Raw genomic sequence first — 23,404 nt, 5'->3', positions numbered from 1 at the left:
TTGGGTGTGTGGTCGACTCCCCCCTTTCCAGACACCGAAGGGAGTTCTGCCACTGTTTCCTTATCCGTTCTCACATAATGGCTCATGTGGAGCCTGGTCCATGTTAACGTCATCCTCAACTGATATGTCCCTTCTGAACAGTACATATTTTCCAGACAAGCAAGGTCTTCCCCACAGAACAGGGTTAGATCTAGAAAATGAAGTTTATAATTTAGGTAATTATTCTTCGAATTTTATGGTCCTGAATGTTCAGTCTGATCCTACTCCAGACTTACCTGCTATTTCAGTATTACCAGTCAAAGGCGAATTATGTGTCCGAAATAACGGTTCCGTACATGTAGGACATAGTGATTGTACTACTATTGTCGAGTATAGTGACAGTGGGAAATCTATTTTCAAAGCTTCACGTCATTCTTATTTTGTTTGTGGTCAGACCGCATATGTTCGTCTGCCCCTCGATTGGGAGGGAACCTGTTACATTGCCTTCCTACTGCCACCAGTTTTCCTAGCCCCGTCTGATTATCATAGAAACACACATCTAGTACACATTAGACATAGAAGGGAGATCGAGTCCCCGATTGTCGACCAAACTGAAACTGCTCTAGAACAGTATACAGATTTCAATAGAGGATTCTTTTTCTTTATAGGACCTATCCAGAATAGTAAGTTAATCCGTAGATTAACCAGAACCCTTGAGGCAGTAGTGAATGAGACTGCTTCTGCCCTAGGTAACTTAACCGAAGAGCAATCTGCTATGAGATTTGTCGTGCTCCAAAATCGTCTCGTTCTTGACGTCATACTGGCCGATAGAGGAGGAGCATGTAGAGTCATCGGATCTAGTTGCTGCATTTTCATTCCAAATAACGCGCCGTCTGTTTATTCAGCTATAACCAGACTTCATAAAATTGCCCATCAGTTACACCAGGATCCAGGCACCTGGACATGGTCCGGTTGGTTTTGGAGTATTATTTCTGCCTGGGGATGGAAAGTATTGTCATTTCTAGGTATTGCAGTAGCGATCATATTCAGTTGCTGCCTCTGTATACAATGTGGCCCTGCGATTTGCGGCATTTGTGCTACCTCTTGTATTCCTAGTCCCAAGTCCCGTCCTAAATCCCGTTCCAAGACAATTCGAGACGAGCAAATGATACTGTATGAAATGATAGATGGTATCATGAATATTGATGTTTCCTGATGGAAACGTAGTGACAAGGAGGGAATGTGGAAAAGTAAATTTTGCCATGTTCTGTATCCCTACGTGTCCCCCATCTTATGTTGTATGTGCATGATTAATATGCATATGTATTCCCCATGATCGATTAAAGACGCAATTACAGTTGTGTCCATCTCTAGTATGCCAGTTTCCAGTTCTCGTGAAAGCTACGAGTATCAGGCCTATGTAAAGCTACGTTGCCACGTTTCTCAGTGTGCACGTTATTTCATTGTAAAGTCCCTGTTTCTAGGCCTCAAAAGGGCCCGGACTCAGATTCAGCTCCTGTCTCCTGAACCCTCTCCGAGGAGCGATACAGCCCCCACCTGTATCCCTGACCCTTCACTTACTTCCTGCCTCACAGTGCCCGGCTCGGCCTGGCTCTGCCTGCCAGTCTGCCAAGAGTATGTTATGATTCCAGTTATCAGTCCAGTCCTCCTTCTCTGCATTCCTAAGCTACTGAATCGCATCAATAGTTTCAGTCATCGTCTAGCCTTTACGTCTCCATGTAAGAGAAATACTGTATTTATGGTCATTTAATATTCCTCAACACACACTACATGTAGAATAATGCATGCACCAGTCTTAGTGTCTGTTAGCCTTTGCCCTGATAACTTTTGGATTCTATCAACATGTTCTCTAAACATCAGATACTAGATAGTGTTTAGGTACATGTCGCTCTGACTCTCCAGACTTTCGTCTCTCCTTCTAGCTCAGAAGTCATAGCCCCCAGCTTCTCCCTAGTTACACGTCATTGCCAGCTTGCGCGCACCACTAGGTTAGAGGTCCCGGCTCCTTCGGTAGCCCCCTCCATGTTTCCGCCCCATTTATGACATATTCCGTTACGTTTACATCACATGTCTATGTTCACGCCTCTTGTTACACCTACTTTCATCCTTATCTTTCGCGACTGTTGCTAACTCCACCCACTGTCACACCTACTGTATGTACTGTAATGCAATTGTTTTAGTATATATACTTGTGTATTGTTATTAAAAGCCAGCGCGCTCATTCCAGATCCTGCCCGACAGCTGTCGGGGCCCCCCTGCTAGCTAGCTGCCATCCTATTCCTGTGCAGGTTGTCCTGTTACTGTCCTTTATGCTGTATTAAACCTGCAAACTCCTACTACCTCGAATCTTGACTCTTATTTATTGAGCTATCTGTTATTGTTATTTCCAGTCAAAAATAGAGGTATTATTTATTTATTTACCACAATCCTCTGATCCTGCACCTCCGCCTGGGACAACACTTGACCACGCACGAAACCTCTGCATCATCCTTGACTTCTCCCTCTCCATGAACCGCCAGATCAACGCCGTGGCCTCTACTAGCTTCAACTGCGTGCGCATCCTCCGCAAGACCTTCAAATGGACCCCCCCCGACTGCAGAAGGACCGTCACCCACACGCTCATTACCAGCAGACTGGACTACGGCAACGCCCCCTACGCTGGAATAAACAAGACTCATCTACACAAACTTCAAACGATTCAGAACGCCGCAGCCAGACTTGTCCTCGGAACACCGCGTCACGAACACATGACCTAACACCTACGAGGTCTCCACTGGCTCCCTGTCGAGAAAAGGGTCATTTTCAAGCTACTCACCCACGCCTACATATCCCTCGATAAAAGCGGACCCAAATTCCTCAACGAGAGAGTATCTTTCCACGTATCCAAGAGGAACCTCCACTCCGCCGACCTCGCCCTGGCGGAGGTCCCCCGCTTCCGCAGAAGCAGAACGGGCAGGAGAGCCTTCTCCTACATCGCAGCCAAGACTGGGAACAAGCTCCCTGTTAACATCAGACGCTCGCCTACCCTGCACACATTCAGAAGGGACCTCAAAACCTGGCTCTTCGACTGATTTGGAGCCACCCATTTCTTCACCCCCCCCCAATGTGAAGTATTGGTCCCTCCTTATGCCTCTTTCTTCTACTACATTGCAGTGCCTGCCTCTTTCTCTCACTCTTGCAGGTTATTTTTCATCGCCACGTTATCCACTTTATCATTGTTTCTCTGTCTTTCTCTTTCTGCTTCTTTCTTCCTTTTCGGTCTTTCTCTCTCTTGCTCTGATGAAAAATGAATCCAGTAATGATTGGAGGTGCCTAACATGTGCAACCACCACCACAAATTAGGCATTGGGCATGGCACAGAGGGTAGACTGCACCGAAAGGGTCATTGCCCTTATGGGACACTCCACAGAATGGGCAGTGCAATGAAGGGAATGGCACTGAGGAGACACTGTACAGGTGTGCCACTATACTGAGGGCCACGTGCTCTAAAGGGGCATTAAGCCTATAAAGACACTGTACTTGGATTTGCAATGAGCATGTGTTTCACTGAACTGCCACTGCACTGAAGGGACACAGAACTGAGTGCACATCGCGGCTAAGAATGGACTTGCTCAGTCAAGGAAACTACATAGTTTATTACTTTCATCTTTGTGGCACAATGGAGTCTTCCACTCGTTCCTGAGGAAAATGGCTGTCTTTTCTATGTTCTGATGTTGGTAAGTACTCTGCTTATTGGAGAACTATCAATAGAGGGCACACTCCCAACATGTCTCTGTGAAGATGTTTTGAGGAGGTGGCCATCACTCTTTGCTAGTGCAGAGAAACTATTATAAATCTCTGACATCCCAGATTCTTTCTTCAACCGTATCGTGCTTAGTTCGCGTACTCCCATATTAAGAAGATTCCAACGAAGAGTATGGAGACAGCATACAGTCCCACACACCACCAACATCCTTTGTCGGTAAAACGTCATAGCTCACTTCCTTAAATCGAACACATCCAAAAGTCCTCTGAGGAGGAGCACTGTCCTCTTGTAGAAACGAGCAATGATTACTGATTTTCTCATTCATGGACCAAGCAAGGTCTTCTGAAGGATTATGTGGGCTCCCCATTAGGGAAATTTAGAAATCAGTGAAGACCCCTCTGGTAACCCACACTGAAATAAGTAGAGCTCTCGTTGCCTTTATCAAGGTGCGTTGGAGATGTAGGAACGCAAGGATAAAGATGTGGTCTCCATAGACTTCAGTAATTGAGTAAACCTTTTTGTGAGTGCCCTATCCACAATCGCAGAGATGTTGTGACATCGTATTGTTGTGCACTGACACCTTAAGAAGGCAGTAACAGTAGTATTTTCCCTGAGGTGGCCAAGAGCCATACTCTCAAGGATCTGAAAAACATACGCTTGTTTGGCAAGATAGCTTGTGCCTGAAGGTTTCAGGGCTTAGCCTGCAGCATTAAGGGTTCGTCATCATGTGAGATCTATAGAGCAGCAACTTGTTCTTCTCCTCATGCTCTCTGCTTATCATGATTGTATTGGCACTTATATAAAGACACAAGACTAGCTTCAGTGAACAATATAACATACTTTTGCACAAGCATGCTTCCTGCAAGCTACCCTAAGCAGCTGGACACTGCTTGGTACTGAGTTCAAAGGAGTGACCAAACTACCTACTTAAATACAAGCAGTACCTGCACGTGCAAGTAATACTGTTCCCTCTGACCAATCACCATCAGGCTCAGCATCAACTCTGATTGGCCAAGTTTTTTTCCGGATGGAAACGCCTGAAACTGTGTAGCATATTCTAAAGTAATGGGAGCTATCTAGGAAACATAGGCAAGATCACATAGTAAGCAACAATGTTTCCTTGAGGTGGCATTCATGAACAAGCATTTGCAATGCTTTAGGTCCTGCATTTACGAGAGTTTGAGCTATTGGCATTGTAAATGACACAGCCTTTGATTTATGTGTTGTTTTTAAAACAGATAAAAAAAGGTATTGTCATTTACGATGCCAATAGCTTAAACTCTCACAAATGCAAGACCTATTGCATTGTAAATGTGTTAGGCTCCTGTGCTACAAAGATTAAAACAAAAGCATTATGAGAAACATAGCTATTTGAGAAAAAGGGCTTGGAGGTTGTAATTAAAGCCTACAGAGTAACAAAACTCATAACAGGGGGTGTCCTGATGGGAGGTTACAATAGAAGACAAGCCTACTGACAAATGAAAAGCCACAGTTTACAGTGGACAATGACACAAGCCAATGAAAAATATGGGCGGAGAGTGGGGCGGAGCTTCAAGTTCATACCCGAATAAAGCATGCCTCGCAGAGCAGGCGCTGCCCAGGCTCGACCTAAAAATGGAGGGAATCTGACAGAAACACTGTGGGGGCTTTTTAATTGCAACTCACTCAAATCAATGATGCGATCATCATCAAAACAAATGTCATGTAGAACGCTTTTCAAGCAATGAAGTATAATGTAAGTTGTATACAGACAAAAGATACTGTCAAAAATAATGTGCCTTCCATGAGAGATGGTGTAGAAATAAAAACTTACTGTAAAATGTGCTGTTGCAGCAGTGCTGCTGTGGAAATCAGGGCTCTCAAATGCAGTAGTAAACGTAATTAGTTTAGTGTTGCCCAGTGGTGAGGTCCATCTCCTCTTTGTCATCCATCCAGCCATTCTCCCCCGTCCCACGTGATCACATTGGTAGACATCTATGTCCCTACCCCCCTGCCGTTGGCTCACCTTTGCTATTACCTCACTTTGGCCATTATATCGACTTGCCATGCGGTAATGGTCATGTCAATGTAATGCTTTTGCCAAGATGCTGGTTTCCACGGTACTGCTTGGCGAGGTGATAGGGTGAAACCTTGGAGCTCCTGAAGGTCCATTGTTCCCTTTCTTCCACTCCACTCCACACGCACTCATTACTTATCTTTGATGCACGACAACATGCATCTTCAAAACACCACAACTACCTATAGGCCTCTAGGAAGGTTTATACTTGGACTTTTATGCACTTCTCCATTCAAAAACCTGGAACTATGAAAACATGCCTTTGAAGTGTTATGGATATTTCTGCAAGGCAGCCAACTTGCCAGAGTCTCACATTGGATTATGAACTATGAACCTGTTATATCTAAAGTTTTCGCCCTGACACGTCCACCAACATAATGGTCAGTAGTAAGTGCCTTCAGAAAATAATCCTTGGTTAGGCATGTCAAGTGGGGTACTCGGGAAGCATTGGTGAGGCACATTAGAGAGACCAGTCACTGTCCCTGGCAATACATGCGGAATGTGTGGACTAGGTAATTAATTTGTACGGTGGTCGCTGCATGTCATTGTCTGTTGATCCCATCCATCAGAGCTCCCATAAATCCATCCACCATTTTCCATCCACCATTCTCCAATCTTCCTTCTAACCAACCATTCATGCAGTCATCCGAAGCGAATATTCATCCCTGAAATTCCTGCACATGTATCGGATCACAGAGGTGAAGTACATCTGCAGGGCATGTGGCATGGGTATGGCAGGTGTCCCCCTAAATTTCATTGCACCACTGATTCCATCGATCCCTGTTTTATTCTTCTGGGTAGAGAAGATGGCAGAGTAAAAACTGCCAATTTATTTTCCCACAACTTCGTTGTTTTCCCTTCCTGCTCCACTTAGTTAGCCCAAGTAAAAATCTTACAGTTTGACAACCACATAAAGTAATGATGCATCTTCCAGACAGCTTGCTCACTGGGCATGTTAAGATTTAATTTCCTATTCCTGATTTGTGCAAAAGTGTTGATGAGTGCTAAACCCACTCCACTGTGATGTCTTTAACACTGCTTTCCTGTCCTTGGCCAGGTTGGTACTGCCAGGTACATGGCCCCTGAGGTTCTGGAGTCCAGAGTCAATCTGGAAGATCTCGAGTCCTTTAAACAAATGGATGTCTACTCAATGGCGCTGGTTCTGTGGGAAATGGTCTCCCGGTGTGATGCGGTTGGAGGTAAGATTATTACCTACAAACATGGATCCTTTTTCATTACTGTTTACAGAGGTCCTGTTTACAGAGGTCCTCTTGCCTAGTCTTACATCATGAGCAATCACCAACAATGCAGTTCTAAATTGTTTGTTTGATGACGTTTGATTGGGTTGGCAAACCTATTGTGACATCATTTAACTGATGGCACCTTTAAAGGTAGGTGTCTACTGCATTTTTAAACCTCTGGCATGTGACAGCTTTCATCAAGTCCCCTATGACAATTGTGATGATTAAATCAATAATACAATGTCTAAATCCGCCATGCACCAGCCTGTATGAGTTTCTACATTGTTTCTCAAACACTGTTTCTTCTTTCACGTGGACTAACAGAGCAGCACTGCAATATTTCAATACATTTAGAAGGTGTATTTCAGATTGGAGGCAGAGGCTTGAGTAGCAACAATATTGTGGAATGGGTGTCCTTGCCTGTGTTGCCCTTTTCCATACGATAGATCCCACATGGAAAGCATTTGTATTTACATCTATGAACTTCACAATATAATCTGTGGATAGTGAGTAGGGCTGTAAGACTACCCAGCGAAGCCACATTCGTTGCAACCTCCGCAATGTACCTTTGCATTTTAAGGCCATTGTGTAGTCATACAGCTTCAAAATCGAAGTAATGATAAGGTTTAGAGAGAATGCTTGAAAGCCCCTCTTCTAGCAGGCAGATGATACTCAAGGAGCCACTCTGTCCACCCAGCATGCTTACAGATTCTACCCTCCTGCTTTGAGAGATTTGGGATTTGGTTAGTGGCGTGTGGAATATCTGCCTGCTTAAGATTCCAAGTAATGGGCCCAGCTCAATTCTGCCAGATAGTATAAGACAAATTGTTGCTCACTTGATAAGGGAGTATGTAGGTACTCAAAATATAGAGATTGTACGAAAGACATGGGTTATCTCAGATTAAGCCCAGCCCATTGGTTAAGCCTTATATCCAGATATGTAGAATCCAAAGAGAAACAAATTTCCACTCGGCCATCACTCATTTAACCCCATGTGAAGATGGTCTAATGTGTAATACGACCAGGGTGTTCCTTGAAGATATTACTGAACTAAGTGGGTCAAGTACACATAGGGCCCTATTATGATGTGGACGGAAACAGCTCCGACCATCGATCAGACCCTTTCCGACCGCATCGTAATATGCCGGTTGGATTCTTTTCCAACCGCCTCATTACATTGGAGGCAGTTGGAAAGAAATCCAACGGTCATTCTGACTGGCTTCCAGCGGGCTCAGAGAGCCTGTCCGCCAGTTGGAATGCGGCCAGTAATCCCAAGGGCGGCTCTTTCTGCCCTTGAGATTACTATGTCTGGTTTCGGCAGCCTCTCCTTACCGGCCTTTCCACCACAGAAAGGAGTTACAAGTAATGTTGGATTACTGCATTTTCGGTATTTCCAGTTTTCAAGAAGAAAATGAAAGAAAATGGGCAATTTCTGAAGGAATTTTGGTGCAGTAATTATGAGTCTCAGTGTAATTTCCCATTTCTGAGTGCATTCACTCATACCAAAATCACAGACGCCTGCTATAGCAGTAATTTTGGGAGGAGGCATAACAATTCTTGACCAACTTGCAATGCATTCCAGAGTTAAAGTCAAACTCACTTGATAAAAACTTGACTTAAGGAAATTGCAGTGTTGGATCAGCAAATTTTTGTGTGTGGGAGAACTGATAAACTATAGATTACAGTGTAATAAAAAAACATATGACAGTAATGGGTGTTTTTAGAGCAAAGTAGACCAAAAATGGTCCACGAGGAAAGCATCTAAGGTAGGTTTTCAGGATAACCAGTGGCCAAGTACATTATTCCCATATAGGTTCATTGCATGTAAATTGATATTAGGTGGATATACTGAATGGATGCCTGAATAACACATTTATATAGCGCACAAGATGTTTTGGCCTACACTGGCCAATGAAAATCTGACATGGTTCTCTTTGGTCCTAGTGAAACAACAATGGACAGCTTTGATCTAGAGGGAGGCATGCTTTGTATCATGTCATAGGGTGTCATATAATCTTTTCTCCAATCGTCCTATGACATATTATTTTTCTAATTATTTTTGTAGCAGGCTGTTTGAAGCTCTATCTTGGGAGTGCCTAAGAGCTCCTTCTAAATATCAACATAAATGACTGTGAGGGGAAGATATGAGCATGGATGCAGTGGCGGTGGTGGGGAACGCTGGCAGGGGGTGGAGCGGGGAGTTTAGAAAAAAAAAGAAGTCTAACCTTGTCATTGCCAGTCACCAGCCACAGCCTCTTCTCTGCCCTTGCTGTTTCCCTGGCTCCCAGAAGCACCCAGGCTCCCCTAAGCCAATCACAACGCTTCTGTCACCATTACAGCAGTGTCGAGATTGGTCTGCGCGCCGTGGTTTGGCGCTCAGACTGGGACTGTGAAGCTGCGCATTTGGTGCAGCAGCAACCACTTCTCCTCCCTCCCTGTGACAAGCTCAGCCCCAACCCAACCTGGTTCACTCCTAGCAGAAGAAGAAAATAATAATAATGTAACGTTATTAATGTTGCGTTATTATCATTGTCTTTTACTTTTTACACTTAGTGGGGTGAAACTGCTCCTCCTTAGTGGATAAGCCGCGCCTGAATAGATGGTGGAACTTTGCGCTGCTCCTGCACAGCTCCTGGGAATATGGATGCAAAAAAGCTGTGCACCAAACTGAGATGAAAGTAGACTTGTAATATGAGAGCAATGTACATTTTAGTTTAACATCTTCTGTAGCTTAAATTTAAGAACTGTTCTTGCAGATGAAAGGAATTTGGGGACAGATGAGCAATGCGTTTTAAAGAACAGCTCTTGCAGATGAAAGGAACTTGGGGACAGATGAGCAATGCATTTTAACGGTTTCAAATGCACTGATTCAGTGTTTGTGACCATTAAAATGCGTTTTCATAGATACTAATCCCATCTTCAGAGTCAGAAAAGTTTTTTTGACTCCTAAAAATGGCTTCCGATTGGGTCCAGATTCAGTATCTGAAAGAGGAGTGTTGTAGGAGCACCTTCTAAATACCGAATTGTTATCTAATGTATCAAATTATTTTCCCACAGAAATCCAGACTCAAAACATTAAGGCCCAGATTTACTGACAATGTGCGCCACTATTTTGGAGCTGCCACGACACAAAATGTGTTTTGGGATTTAGAAGGCCACACAAAGCCCGATTTACATGCCTTCACATGGTTTTGTAAGAAACAAGTAACGCATGGCAGCGCATAGCATTGCTTTGCATTACTTTGCATCAAGGAGATGTTATGTGGGTGGAGCATGGGCGTTACCATGCCTCCACACATGTATTTTGACAATAACCCATATTTACTAAAGTCTGTAAGCCTGTGACACTGCCAAAATGGCGTGTCTACCCGAGGCTGGCGTAATAAGAAGAAATATCTTTATTTCTCCTCGTTACTCCCTCGTTGCATTTTCCAGCAAACCTACGAATAGGAATAAGCCACTAACAATAGTTTTTGTGTAGGAAGGTATCCCTGCACAAAAACTATTCTGACTACAAGACACCCTTTTGTTGTGGCGCATGGGTGCCTGCATTGCTGCTAGGCTGCCACAAGTGTACCAGCACAGGGAGAGAGCAGAAGTGCGCCATCTCTTAGTAAATATAGCGCATTTCCGCATTCTCCTTTTCATCAAACGCAGCACAGCAAGTTCTCTTGCTGTGGTGCGTTAAAGTTTAGTCAATCTTGGCCTAATATGTTTAGTAACATCTCAAAGGAATTGATACCCCATGTGAAAAAAGGAAGGGGGCCTCTTGGGAACCCTTCCCCTTTGTGAATGTAAACTGCCCCGTTTCATATAGGGAACATGGGCCACATTTAAAAAAAGGTTTTCCATATTAAAAAACAATCATAGACGTGAAATCTACTGATCACAGCAGGCCACCATTCCTGTGGTGGCCTCTTATTGTAGTGAATTGGAATCAGCAACCTACTAATCGGAATTTTAAGAACTGACCTATTAGTACATAGGTCAGTTCTTAAAATGCTTTACTGACCAGTAAATAGTACATATAGACCCTAGTTTTTTAAGGAGTCAGGGGCACAACATGGGCAAAATGGAACTGGTGTTCCAGAGCACAAAATGAGTCAAGCATCTAATCCTCATTATAGGATAATATCCTTAAAGAAACTTCTGCAGCCGTTCCCTACAGAACAGAATCAGACCACTGCATCAGAGGTAAGGATTTTGTTAGTGACAGAACAGACCGCTGACAACCGTTGGAATAAGGCCTCTGGCCTCCTAAGAAGGGGTGGACGAACATATTATATTAGCAAAATGAGAAACAAGCAAAATCAACCGTTTATTTTAACTCATCAGCAGAGCGAAATTGGGTTTCAAAAATCGCCTATATTCACTCCGCAGGCAAACCTGAGAAATGGGTGTATTTTGCGATTTGTGCACTTTGTGTAGTTCTCCCAGTTAAAACAAGGTTAAAGAGAACCACGTTAGCTGCCCAAGTTGGCCAAGACCCGAATAGTTTATGTGGCACATGCGGTGTTCAATTAGCCTTGTTTCAGTAGGAGAACCACACAAACTGCTCAAACAAAACAGTTATTGTTTTTTCGACTTTTTAGGTTGAAGCATACCAGACAATGCAGCTGTCTGGTATGCTAAAGACTTATTGGGGACATCCTTTCCTGGGAATGCATCCTGCTGATTGCTTACCTTTGGCTATGTGGTTTATAACTAACATTTGCTTGCTTTCTATTTGGCTTTATATATGTTAGGGTGTCTAGATTGAGTTAGTTCCTCCCGTGGAGCATAGCCTATTTACCTGGCTCCTTGTATTCTTTCCCTAGTGCTCGCTTTCTATAAACAGGCCTTTAAATTTTGTTCTTATCATGTCATATTTGCTGTGCACTGAAAGAGAGTTTGTAGTTTAATTTTCTTTCCCTGATTTCAATGGGAAAGGATTTATGTGACAATCTTGCTGGCTACTGGGGTGGTGAAAAAAGGCTTTTTCTAGCACACAATAAAATATAAATGTCTTTAAATGAGCTGTGCAAATATTTCAGAATATATCAGAATTAGAAAAGCACAATTCTGAAGTGAGGTTGAAACAAATATTTGGTGCAATCAAAACAAATTGATACACTTGGTGATGCCATTTCAACACATAATTATTATTGCGCTGTATAGTTTAATCAGTAAAAGCAATGTAACTGTCATTTCAATCGAAAATGTGCTGTCTGTAATGTCAGTGCACTACCAAACCATGGATGCTCCACACTACCCCACTTCACTCTGCACCACTCTACTACACTTTAAGCCACTCTACGTCCCTCTACTCTAATCCGCTGTACGACGTGCCCTTCCACTCTACTCCACACCACGGCACTCTACCCCATGCCACTGCAGTCCACGCCACGCCACTCCACTCCACAACACCCCACTTTGCGCCTCTCCACTCTGCGACCCTCCACTCTATGCCACTCTATGACACTCAACTGCACTCTACACCACTGCACTCTGCACCACTACACTCTGCACCACTACACTCTGCACCACTACACTCTGCACCACTACACTCTACGACGCTCTATGACACACCACTCTACTCTATGACAAGACACTCTACTCTACACCACTCCATGCCACTCTGCGACAATCTGAGACATGCCACTCCACTGTACACCACTCCACCCAATGACCCTTCACTCTATGTCACTCTACAACACGCCACTGTACGACACACCACTTCACTCTAGGACATTCCATTCTATGACACGCCACGCTACACCATTCTATTCTACGCATGCCACTCCACGCTATGCCACTCCACTCTATGTCACTCTACGACATGCCACAGCACTCTACCCCACTCCTCTGCACTCCATGCCATTCTACACCACTCCACTCCACTACACTCTGCTCCCCTCTACAACACTCTATGATACGGCACTCTATGACACTCCACCCCACTCTACCCCCACACTATGACACTTCACTCTACATTTTACTTCACTCTACTCCAATCTATGACATTCTACTTTCACTGTGTTACATTATACCTGCTCTACTCCAGTCTATGAGATTGCTCAACACTCTACGCAACCCCTTCTTTTCCACTCCATGCCCCTTTACTCTACTCTACCCTACGACACACTGTTCCATTATATGCCACTCCACTCTACGAACACTCTACTCCGTTCTACAACACTCCGCTCTATGACACTCTACTGTTCGACACTCTACTCCACTTTATTACACTCCACTCTAATCTACTGTACTGTACGAAACTCCACTCTATGACACTCCACTCTATGGCACTCCTCTCCGACACTCCATTCCGCTCTATAGCACTCTAGTCCGCTTTATGAAACTCTACTCCACTCAACACTCTCTATGCCAGTCCACCCCATTTTACTCCAGTGTACAACACTCTACTCTACAACACTCTGCTCCACTCTATGTCACTCCATTCTACTCCACTGTACTCTACAGAACTCGATTCTATGATGCTCGAGTCTACAACACTCCACTCTACTCTACAACACTCTACTTCACCTTATGACACTTTTCTCTACTCCACTCAACCCCCTCTATTCCACTTGATTACACTTTACTCCACTCTACGGCACTTCACTCTACTCCACTCCACTCCTCTTTATTCTAGGACACTCTGCTCTACTCTACTCTAGGTCACTCTACCACACACGATGTCACTCCTTTCTAGGGCACTCTATTCCACTCTACACCACTCCACACAATGACACTCAACTCCACTCTAAGCATCTCTACTCTATTTTACTCTACGTCACCCTACTTCCTCCACAACACTCCATGACGCTCTACTCCACCCTATGACACTCTACTATACTGAACTCTATGCCACTCCACTTCACAACAATCTACTCCACTCTATGCCACTCTGCATTACAACACTTTACTCCACTTCACGCAACTCCCTCTATGCCACTTTACCTCAGTCTATGCGACCCGACTCTACTCTATGAAACTCTATTCACTCTAAGACTCTCCACTGTACAACACTTCTTGCCACTCCACTTTATGACACTTTACTCCACGCTACGACATTCCACATTACGGTACTCTGCTCCTCTCTACACACCTCCACTCTATGCCCCGCCACTTTTCTCCAAACTAAGGCATTTTACTCCCTCCGATCCCCTCAACCCACTATACTCTATGCTTCTCCACACCACTCCACTCTACTCTACATCACACCACAATATTCCAAGCCACTAACTTTTAGTCACGGTAAACAGCTTCCACGCTGGTGTATAACATGGCTAAAACACATTGGCAAAGCTAATAGCTTTTGCATAGGTGCAACCTATTGGTTTTGCCAATGTTTGTTTTCCCTTGGTAGGTAGAAGTGAATTTCACAAAATGCAGTCAGAATTGACTCAGGGCTACATTTGTGAAAAAAGGAGAGCAGGGTTGAAGTTAGAAGCTGGCAGCCGGTGCAGGGCCGGACTGGCTACCGGGCGTTTTTTGCTGTGGTGGCAGGGTGGGGCTCAGGTTCACCGCAGAGGGGAAATTTTGTTGCTGGGGAGCTGCAGGAGCTTCCAAATGAACAATGCAAACAAATAGCTTTAAATCCTGCTTTTTAAAAACATTTGTTTTGCATTGTTTATTAAGGAAAGCCAGGTAGCCAGACCGGCTCAGAGCCGGTGCAATTAAACGTCGGCACACAAAATACATGGGCTGGTAGTCTTTACTCTATTACCCAACACTCCATGCCCCCTTTTCTCGCACTTGCAGGTTCCTGCTTTCTCCTTTTGTGATGGTTTCCCGCCTTTCTCTTCCGTTGTCTTTCCGATCTGTGTTTCCCCTCTCTTGCACTCGATAAACATCTGATGCGGGGAAATAAGTGCTGGTCCTCAAAGATAAGCGTTGTGGCTCGCACAGGCACCCACCGGAATTCAGTGCTTAATTTAATTAAGCACTGAATTCCCTTCTGCATACTACGAATAATAAAATCAGTGATCAGTAACAATGCTTCACCAAAATCACATATTTACAACAAGGGGTGGTGATGGACAGAGTCTCTGAATTAAGCAGAATACTCTCACCCAGTCAAGAGATCAGGGCTAGATCCAACACCGTTTTTTAGCTCATTGCACCATCCCAGTTTCAGAACCTGGCTGTATGCAAATTAGTCTGTCCCTGGCCCAGTGCATCATGGGAACAGGGCAGACCAGACTACAAAAGCCAATTCTTACACAAAATCACAGCAGAAGTGAGATAATATGCCCTTTCTTCTCTGGTGATGTCACACAACATTTGCCCATTCATTTTTTTTTTTTTAATGAAGTCATGACTAAAAACGTGACAGTGATATTAAGCAAATACAAAAGCTAAATAAGCAGACAAAAGTTAAAGGCATACTTTATAAGAGAAGATCACTTGTTAGAATGTATAACGATGCAAAGGAACCCATAGAGGCTGCAAGTCTATATAAAGCTAACAATTGCCACATGTGGCAAATTACAAATTATGATCCTGATGGTGGAGTAGAGTTTGTTTTGTTTTTGAGGTATGTTAAGGGCACAGTGATGACTCAATATCTCCTTTCTTAGATTTTTCACAGTAACAGAAAGAAACAAGGGGCCAGATGTACGAATCATTTTACCGGGCCGTTTGAGACCGGTAAAATGCATTTTGCCATGTAGAGAAGGCAACATGCGACTCTGTAACCGAATCGCATTTTGCTTTTGAGATTCAGTATTAGGAAGAGATGTGTTTAGGGCGTCCCTTCCTAATACCGAATAGCACTGGTATGTATGAATGTTTTGCAACCAGGAATGCTGTCGCAAAACATTCACAGTTACCACCAACTTTAAGTTGGTGGTAACCCATTCGCATACAGGAAGGGGTCCCCTTTGTGAATGTTGGGGACAATATTTTTTAGGAGTAGGCAGTGGTCTTATGGCCACTGCCTGATCTTAAAAAATTAAAAGGTAGCTTTTCATTTTTATTTTTGAAATGCATCCCGTTTTCCTTTAACACCTTGGCTGCGGCTGGAATTCCGCGCCGATGCTGGACATTCCGATCACGGGCGTGGTCATGACGGCTCCCGGGCGTCATCAGCACACGCCCACCGTGACTCATGTCGGCCAGGAGCCGTGATCAGCACCGAAGGGGTTAAGGAAAACGGGCTGCATTGCAACAACAACAAAATATTGCTTTATTTAAGAAGCAATCACATACATGGTGGTCTGCTGACCCCAGCTGGCCACCATCCCTCTGATTGTAACCATTCACACTTGATCGCAAATCGCGACCTACCTCATGAATATTAATGAGGCAGGTGCATTTGCGAGTCACTGTGAATCACTAATAGTATCAAACACACTGTTGTACATTGCAGTTTGCGATTTCCTGATAGCAAATCACTCAAATTCACTATTAGGAAATCGCAAACACACAATTTCGCACATCTGGCCCAGGTACCTCCAGTGCAGGATGAAATCATCAAGCCTGTACTGGAGCATTTGAAGCATTGTGCTTACAGGCACATTGGGAACTACATAGTAAGGGTCATATTTAAAAAAACATTTGTGCCTAAATTGAGTTTAGATATGGACAAAGTGGGCCACTTGAGTATTTATGGATTTTTAGGCGTGTTCACTCCATTTCTGATTGCAAACAAAGAAAAGGAAGAATAAAGGTGCTGGCAAAGGAGGAACAGGGGAGATCTTTGGGAATTTAGTGGATACCCTCAAGTTTGTGGTTTGTGGGTATTCACCAACGTTTCCTAAAGACTTGCATCTATTTGGAAAATGTATTTGTGACTAGAATTGTTACAAATCGTGGGGGAAAGGGTGCAAAAAAGATGATAAAACACCCTAACATCATCATATTCGACAGAGTTGTAGACGAAAAGATTGTTTGTAAAATGTATGTGTATATTTTTTAAAAGACGAATTTGCAATTTGAAAATAACAATAAACAATGTATTGGTTGGTAGAATAATTAAAAGATGTATTTAAAAAATAAAGAAAAGCAATGAACAGGTGGGTGGATTTTCATCAGAAATCTGCCTACATTCGATTAGATGTTACTTACGTGTGATTTCCAGGCGTATGTCCACGATTGTGGTGAGTCCCCAAGAAGCAGTATTCTGATATGAAAGTAGATAAGTATGAATTAACAATCTAGAGCTTTCACACATACTTTTTTTGAATTTGGTCCTGTGTACTGATCCTGGTTTTCTAAATGTTTTACAGAGGTGAAGAGCTACGAGTTGCCCTTTGGGTCAGTGGCTCGCGAGCAGCCCTGCATCGAGACCATGAGGGACATTGTACTGCATGGCCGGGGGCGACCAGAGATCCCCAGCAGCTGGTTGGTGCACCAGGTAACAAAAATGATCGAGAAAGAAAGGAGTACATAAAAGTAGACAGTCATTCATGGAAACTCCTACAAAGTTAATATAAAAAATACGTATCGCTGGCATAAAACAAATCTCATATCGCTTGAATTCTTAATCACATCTTACAGATGAAATGAAATGAAAGGGCATTTGTAGAGCACATGGCTACCCAGGAGTGTCCCAGCAATAAGGACCAACATGGATAAGGGCAGACTAAGGAAACAGGAGAGTCTTGAGTTGTTTGCAAGCTTTATCATGCTATGTTCATCTGTAAAATGTATCCAAATTGGAGCCTCCAGATCCATGGAGCTACCGTTGCGCTTTTGTGAAGTTCTGCCTCAAACATTTTGCAGGACGGAAAAGTAAATAGTAAATCAGGGTGAGGAGGTTGTGGGATGTAACAGGTAAACCATTTTTCCTGAGCAACCAGGACTCCACAGCCATAGGCTTCTGGGTCTCAGGAGAGGATTGTAGGGTAAGGATTTACTCACAGTTACATCTCCCAAAGAAACTAACAGAACAGACCTAATGCTTTGCAATTGAATGTAAGTGTGAGGCTTGAAACTCACTTCTTCCAATCGAGCACCATTGTTTGAGTAGGAATGTGTTCCCTGCATGTAAATGTTAAGATAGTGTTCAGAGGGCAATGAAGCAGGTGCAACCTTCTGTGGGTTCCGGGGTCAGCGCAACCCAGCGGCTTGAGAGGAAACTCAACAATGTGTCTCTACTCAGGAATGAAGGATAAAGCAAGCATTATGCTGCAAGCCAAGCCCAGGATGAGAAACAATGACAGTTTCTGATCTGGTCTTGCACAAGACTGAAGCAAGTTGCTGGTGGGGTGTTCCCCCCGGGGCCGCCCTATGTGACTTTTGTCCTGCCTGTCCCCACATGGTAGGCAGGGAGCAGAGTAAATCTAATTTTTGAGGGCAATCTTGACATCTTTGGGCCTTATCCTTGCTTATCCGGGTTGTGCTGCACAAAGGGGTTGGGTGGACCGCCCCCTGGAAGGCAGTGGCGGATCTTCCATTAATGCGGAGTAGCGTCACCCCACTGCTTTGCAGCAGTGTAAATAAAGGGAAAATTCAAAGATAATAACTCGTTATCATGTTATTTTTTCCTACTGCTTCAGCTTTGCGGGCGGAGTGGGGCTTGTCTGTCATCACAGCCAGCAGGGGGAGGAGTGGTATGTGCATTTAAGTCTGCCTGAATGTTTGGCCGGCTGTCTTGGGATGGCCAATTAGTCATGTGCACTTTGCATGTTCGTCACCCAGGTTGCATTACAACCACGGCGCTCAGACCAATCACAGTGCTGCAGTGCAGCAATGTGATTGGCTTAGGGAAGCCTGAGTGCTTCCTGGATGCTCTGTTCCGGGACAGGCAATGGTGGAGAGATGCAGTGAGACGCAGTGAGGAGGTACGGTTTTTTTCTTTTTTTTATTTACCCCCACTTCCGCTCTCCGCCACCCACCCCTGATATGTGCCAGGCGCACCTACTTGCAGGAGAGGCCTGGCAGCCAACCACTGGTACTTCTGACCCAAGGTTGAAGGCCATGCACAGTGGGGTTTGGGCAAATAAGAGTTGAGCGCATTTCCTGGTCATAGGCCAGGCCATGAGGCCAATTCCTGCTCTAAGGCCGTGTGCCGTAGAAGTTGGGCACACTGTGGGGTGGAGGCATAGCCCAGCCACATGCTATGTCCAACAGCCAACTTCTGCTGACCAGGATGGTGCCATGTGCAGTGGGCATTGGGCGCATGGGTTCTTGCGCTTAGAGCCTGATCAGGCCCTGTGGCCACGCTCCAGTTCACATGAGAGAAGGCCAGGCCTTGCCGTTGGTCCCCACTGTGTACAGCTGAAGGCTGCCCCCTCCCCTGATAGCATCCTCACTGTTTCCCCTTCGAGGCCTTACAGCTTTAGAATCATGTTCCACTGTGGAAACCCATGGGATAGGAGAGAGAGCGGTACTGAAAGGACGTGACTTGAGCGTAAAGCTCTGTCTTTGGCTAGCAGAAGAGCAACAACGCATGCACCCTTCCTGCAGACAGAATTCATGCATCTGGTGCTGTCCATATGTCCTGGGGAAACAGTAGACCCCTCACTGACGCCACAAGCTAGATGGAACCCACCTCAGTGCTACTGTTTGTGGACTGGGCGGCCATGTGGACAGTGACAATACCACTTGGGATAGAGGCCCGCTCTCCCCTCTGCCGGCCACACTGCCCTACGCTTTCGTTACACGCAGTCAGCGAACGTGAGTCGGGGCAATGGAAGAATGTAGAGTGGGGTGACATGGGCAGGGAATGTTGGGGATTTCTGCCACTCTCGTCAAAGGTTTATTTTGTTCCCCAGCAGGGACATTGAAGGGCAGCATGGCATTTGTCACCCACAGCTCCTTTTCACACACCGTAATGCTCTTCTATATGATCCATTATTTATCTGGCCACCTCCTTTAAGCATCAGAAAATGGCAATATATGCAACAAATGTAAGGCATCTCTTGATTTATAGTGCCATCTAGTGGTTCTGCATAAGGCTGCAGGCTTACCTTGCCATATGAAAGCGCTGAGCGGAATTTTAACCTCTGATAGACAATGTATGATATTTAACGAGCGTGATCGCAATCGTGAAACAGCTGGCCTGTGCTATAGTTCTATGGACGGCACAGCATGTTTACTTCACAGGAAAATAACAGACCACCGCCTCTACTTAATTTGTTTACTAATCCACCGTCAAATTAGGGCGGTGCTCGTCCTCCAGCGGACAGCACCAGTCAACAGTTGTCCTTAGGGGTACACGATAGAGTCATTCAGTACACGGTCAGGAAGGGAGGATGCTGGGAACCTCAATCTGGTGCCAGCTTTTTAATCACATCCTTCAGGCCAGCACATGAGATTTAAAGTAGCGGCATTTCAAGGAAATGTGTTTTATGTTGCAGACTGGAATGTGTATTCCAAAATATACCATTTAATGATACAAATATAGGCCTCATTTATGAAAACTGTCACACTGCTGCAACAAAACAGCAATGCAACAGTTTTCACTGCGCCCTCCTTGCAAGGCGATGAATGCACCATATTTAATGCACGGTGCTCCATGTCGCAAGGAAAGACAGATATGTTAGGAATCATGATGTATCTGTTGGTCGCAAAAGTCATGCATTGCTGGAGTTGTGACGCAAGCATGAAGCAACTCCAGCAATGCATGGGGTAGGCCTGTGCCCATGGCACTGCGTCACCCTGCCATAAGGCAGGCATAAGGTTTTGACACAGTGGCGTCCTAGAAGTGTCGCAGTAAAATCTTATAGATTTTCCAGCAACACGTCTAAGATGCTTTCTTGCGGGGGAACGCCCACCCTGCATACATTATACCTGATGCAGGTATAATATGGCGCAGGGCTTTACAAGGTGACGCATCTGCCTAAATGCGTACCTTTGTAAATATGGCGCAACATGGCTCATTATTTACGCCGCCGCTGCATTACGTAAAGTGACTCAACGGCGGTGCACTAGTGTTGCAAGGCCCTCATGAATAAGGCCCATAATGTTTTATCATCACTATATAAGCAGAATATTACGAGTAGCAATCAGGGCACAAGGGAAGGGTAGACAAAGGGGAACGGCATCCTTCTGCTTTTTTCGAGATGGTACGCCATCCCCTTTAGTCTGAGGCAGAGGGAGGAAGGGCGATGTCCACTGTATGGTGAGCTGAATAGTGGCGTCGCTCTGTGCCACCCTGCCATGGCTGCCAACACCTGACATCACAGAATGCAATCACAAGCTTGTCCAATGTGGCCCCACAAATGTGCCTTTCTTGTTACTTCTCAGACAGCACTCACTCTATTTCAGAGCGACTCACTTGGAGCTCTTAACTGCATTCAAAAGGATATTTGGTTGTACCATTTGGTCGCTGTATTCAGTGGCATCAGAGTAACATGGGCACACGTAGGCAGGCCAAAACCCCCGACCCCCAACCTTGTTTGTTACTGTGTAGGAAAAGTCACGGGGACAGGTGAATAAAGCATTTTTTACGAATTAAAGCGGTTATTGGATGTTTTAACTGAATCTCAATATTGCTTCTTAATTCTGAAACCACAGCACTTTTTTATGCTTTGCTTCTTCCTCCTCTCTAACTTGAGGGTCCTGCAGCCACACTGCAGGGATACAAGTATGTTCATAGCATGTATCGATATCTCATGAACCCGTAAATTTGAATCCCTAGAGGTTTAGGCCTGCCATTTCAGGAATCTCCTGGCCAAGCCCCACATGATGCAGACTAAGTCACTCTTTGTACCCATGCCTGGTGGAAACACACTGCACAACTAATCCTGCAATCTGGTCACAACAACTGAGCCAACCCATACCACGGAGACAGCTGTTGGTTCATTAACATTACAGTATAGATTGGATACAGAAGGAAGGGCATTAAATACATCATCCACTCCACTTATGCATTATGGTGCATGTTAAATTCAAATTCAAATTTTTAGTCGTCGTGTATTCCATCCGAACGAGAGGACATTTCAGAACCCGGGGAGTTTTGTGTTTGCTTTACTTGCTTCTACTAAGACATACAACGTGGGTTATTCTCATGAGAGGTGGTTTTAGTCAAGTTCCTCTTTGTGACATAAATAATGTTGGAAGAGGTCGACTTCCTTCATTAGCATAAAAGAGGGCTCACGAGTGCCTGGAAGACCAGCACCATCTGTATTAGAAAAACCAACCTGCTTTAATCAGTGTATGCACCATTATCCTTATGGTCAGAGGAATGTAAATGAATTTTAGGTTTAAAAAAATTGTTTAAAAATTTAAATGCTATAGTCAGTCACCTATCTATTAGGACGTTGAGTGAATATGCACACATATTCTTTACTGCGTTTTCTTACACAATTCAACAACAAATATACATTGAAAAACTAGTCGTATTTGCTAAGCCCACAGGCAAACACAGCGTGCAACGTTTGATAGTTTGGTGTCGAATTCACGTTATAAATTCTGAACCAATCATTATAAAATGTACACTGTAAACGGTTAATGAAAAAAGCATATGCACTAGGAAAATCTTAAACTCTTAACTTCTGTCTGTACTGTGTATTCTTACTGATTCTGTGGATTCCTTCGGATTTAGATGGAAATCTTTAATTCCGTTTCACAAAGAATTGCGTAAGCAGAACTTATAAAACAATATTGTTCTTTTGCTTTGAAGTGAGATCCAGACAATCCCCTCAAGGTTTTAATTCAAGACCCTTATGTATTGCCAATGGGAGAAAAGGGGAAATCTCGAAGGCTCTGTTCACCCTTCTCGTCCCAGGATGACATATTACACTTTAATCTTGTTGGACTTCAATTCTTACAGGCGGTAAAATTCGGGGAGATCACATTAACATTTATTATCGCGCTTTTCCAAACTTATCATTTATATCTGCCAAACTGCAAGTGATTAAATAAGAGGCGTTATTTCCTTAGATTCATATTTTTTTTGTGCCGACTTCCATGGTAAGAGGCTGCGCCAGCACAGCCACTGAGTGAATTTTGGACTTACAAATTACAAAAAGCTATTTGAACTAAGTGCTGGTGAACCTAGCCAGGGCGTAACACAGCACTTTAACAGTTGTCTAGCAGGAGGCTTTACCCACTCAAGAGGTATCAACTATTGACAGAATGTCTGAGCTTTACTATAAATAGCATTTGGGGCACAAAGACTAAGGGGCTTATTTACAAGGCCCTTGCGCCGCCAGTACGTTACTTTTTCCCATCTTAAAAGTGACGCACCAGCGGCGCTAGGGCCTTTTAAATAAGACCATGACCAGACTACTGGTGCTAGTGGGTCACCAGAAAGTCTGTGAGGATGTGGAGATCTGCCGACAAGCAGACCGCAGCGGTGTCCCTCCATTAGAGCAGAGGAGCGCCGCCACCACCCTCAAATAAAACAACAATAAAACTGGTTTTAAACCGATTTTATTATTGTTTATTTTAAACCCCCTGGACCCGGCCCCCAGGACTCTGATGAGT

The 23,404-nt window shown here is 44.3% G+C and overlaps 1 protein-coding gene across 5 annotated transcripts in view; it reads left to right on the top strand.

Moving 5' to 3' along the window:
* The window catches only part of LOC144823695 (TGF-beta receptor type-2-like), a 420,165-nt gene that overhangs the window by 379,696 nt on the left and 17,065 nt on the right, over positions 1 to 23,404 (top strand). For all 5 annotated transcript variants that reach the window (XM_078682433.1, XM_078682432.1, XM_078682430.1 and 2 more), the window contains exons 5-6: positions 6,859 to 7,000; positions 17,257 to 17,384. In XM_078682433.1, the coding sequence (XP_078538559.1) occupies positions 6,859 to 7,000; positions 17,257 to 17,384 (270 nt within the window). The remainder of the gene's footprint in view (positions 1 to 6,858; positions 7,001 to 17,256; positions 17,385 to 23,404) is intronic.

The sequence above is a fragment of the Lissotriton helveticus genome, chromosome 3_1 (genome assembly GCF_964261635.1).
Source record: "Lissotriton helveticus chromosome 3_1, aLisHel1.1, whole genome shotgun sequence".
Taxonomy (NCBI): Eukaryota; Metazoa; Chordata; class Amphibia; order Caudata; family Salamandridae; genus Lissotriton; species Lissotriton helveticus.
The sequence above is the reverse complement of the archived record's forward strand: the minus strand, read 5'-3'. Positions and strand labels throughout refer to the sequence as shown.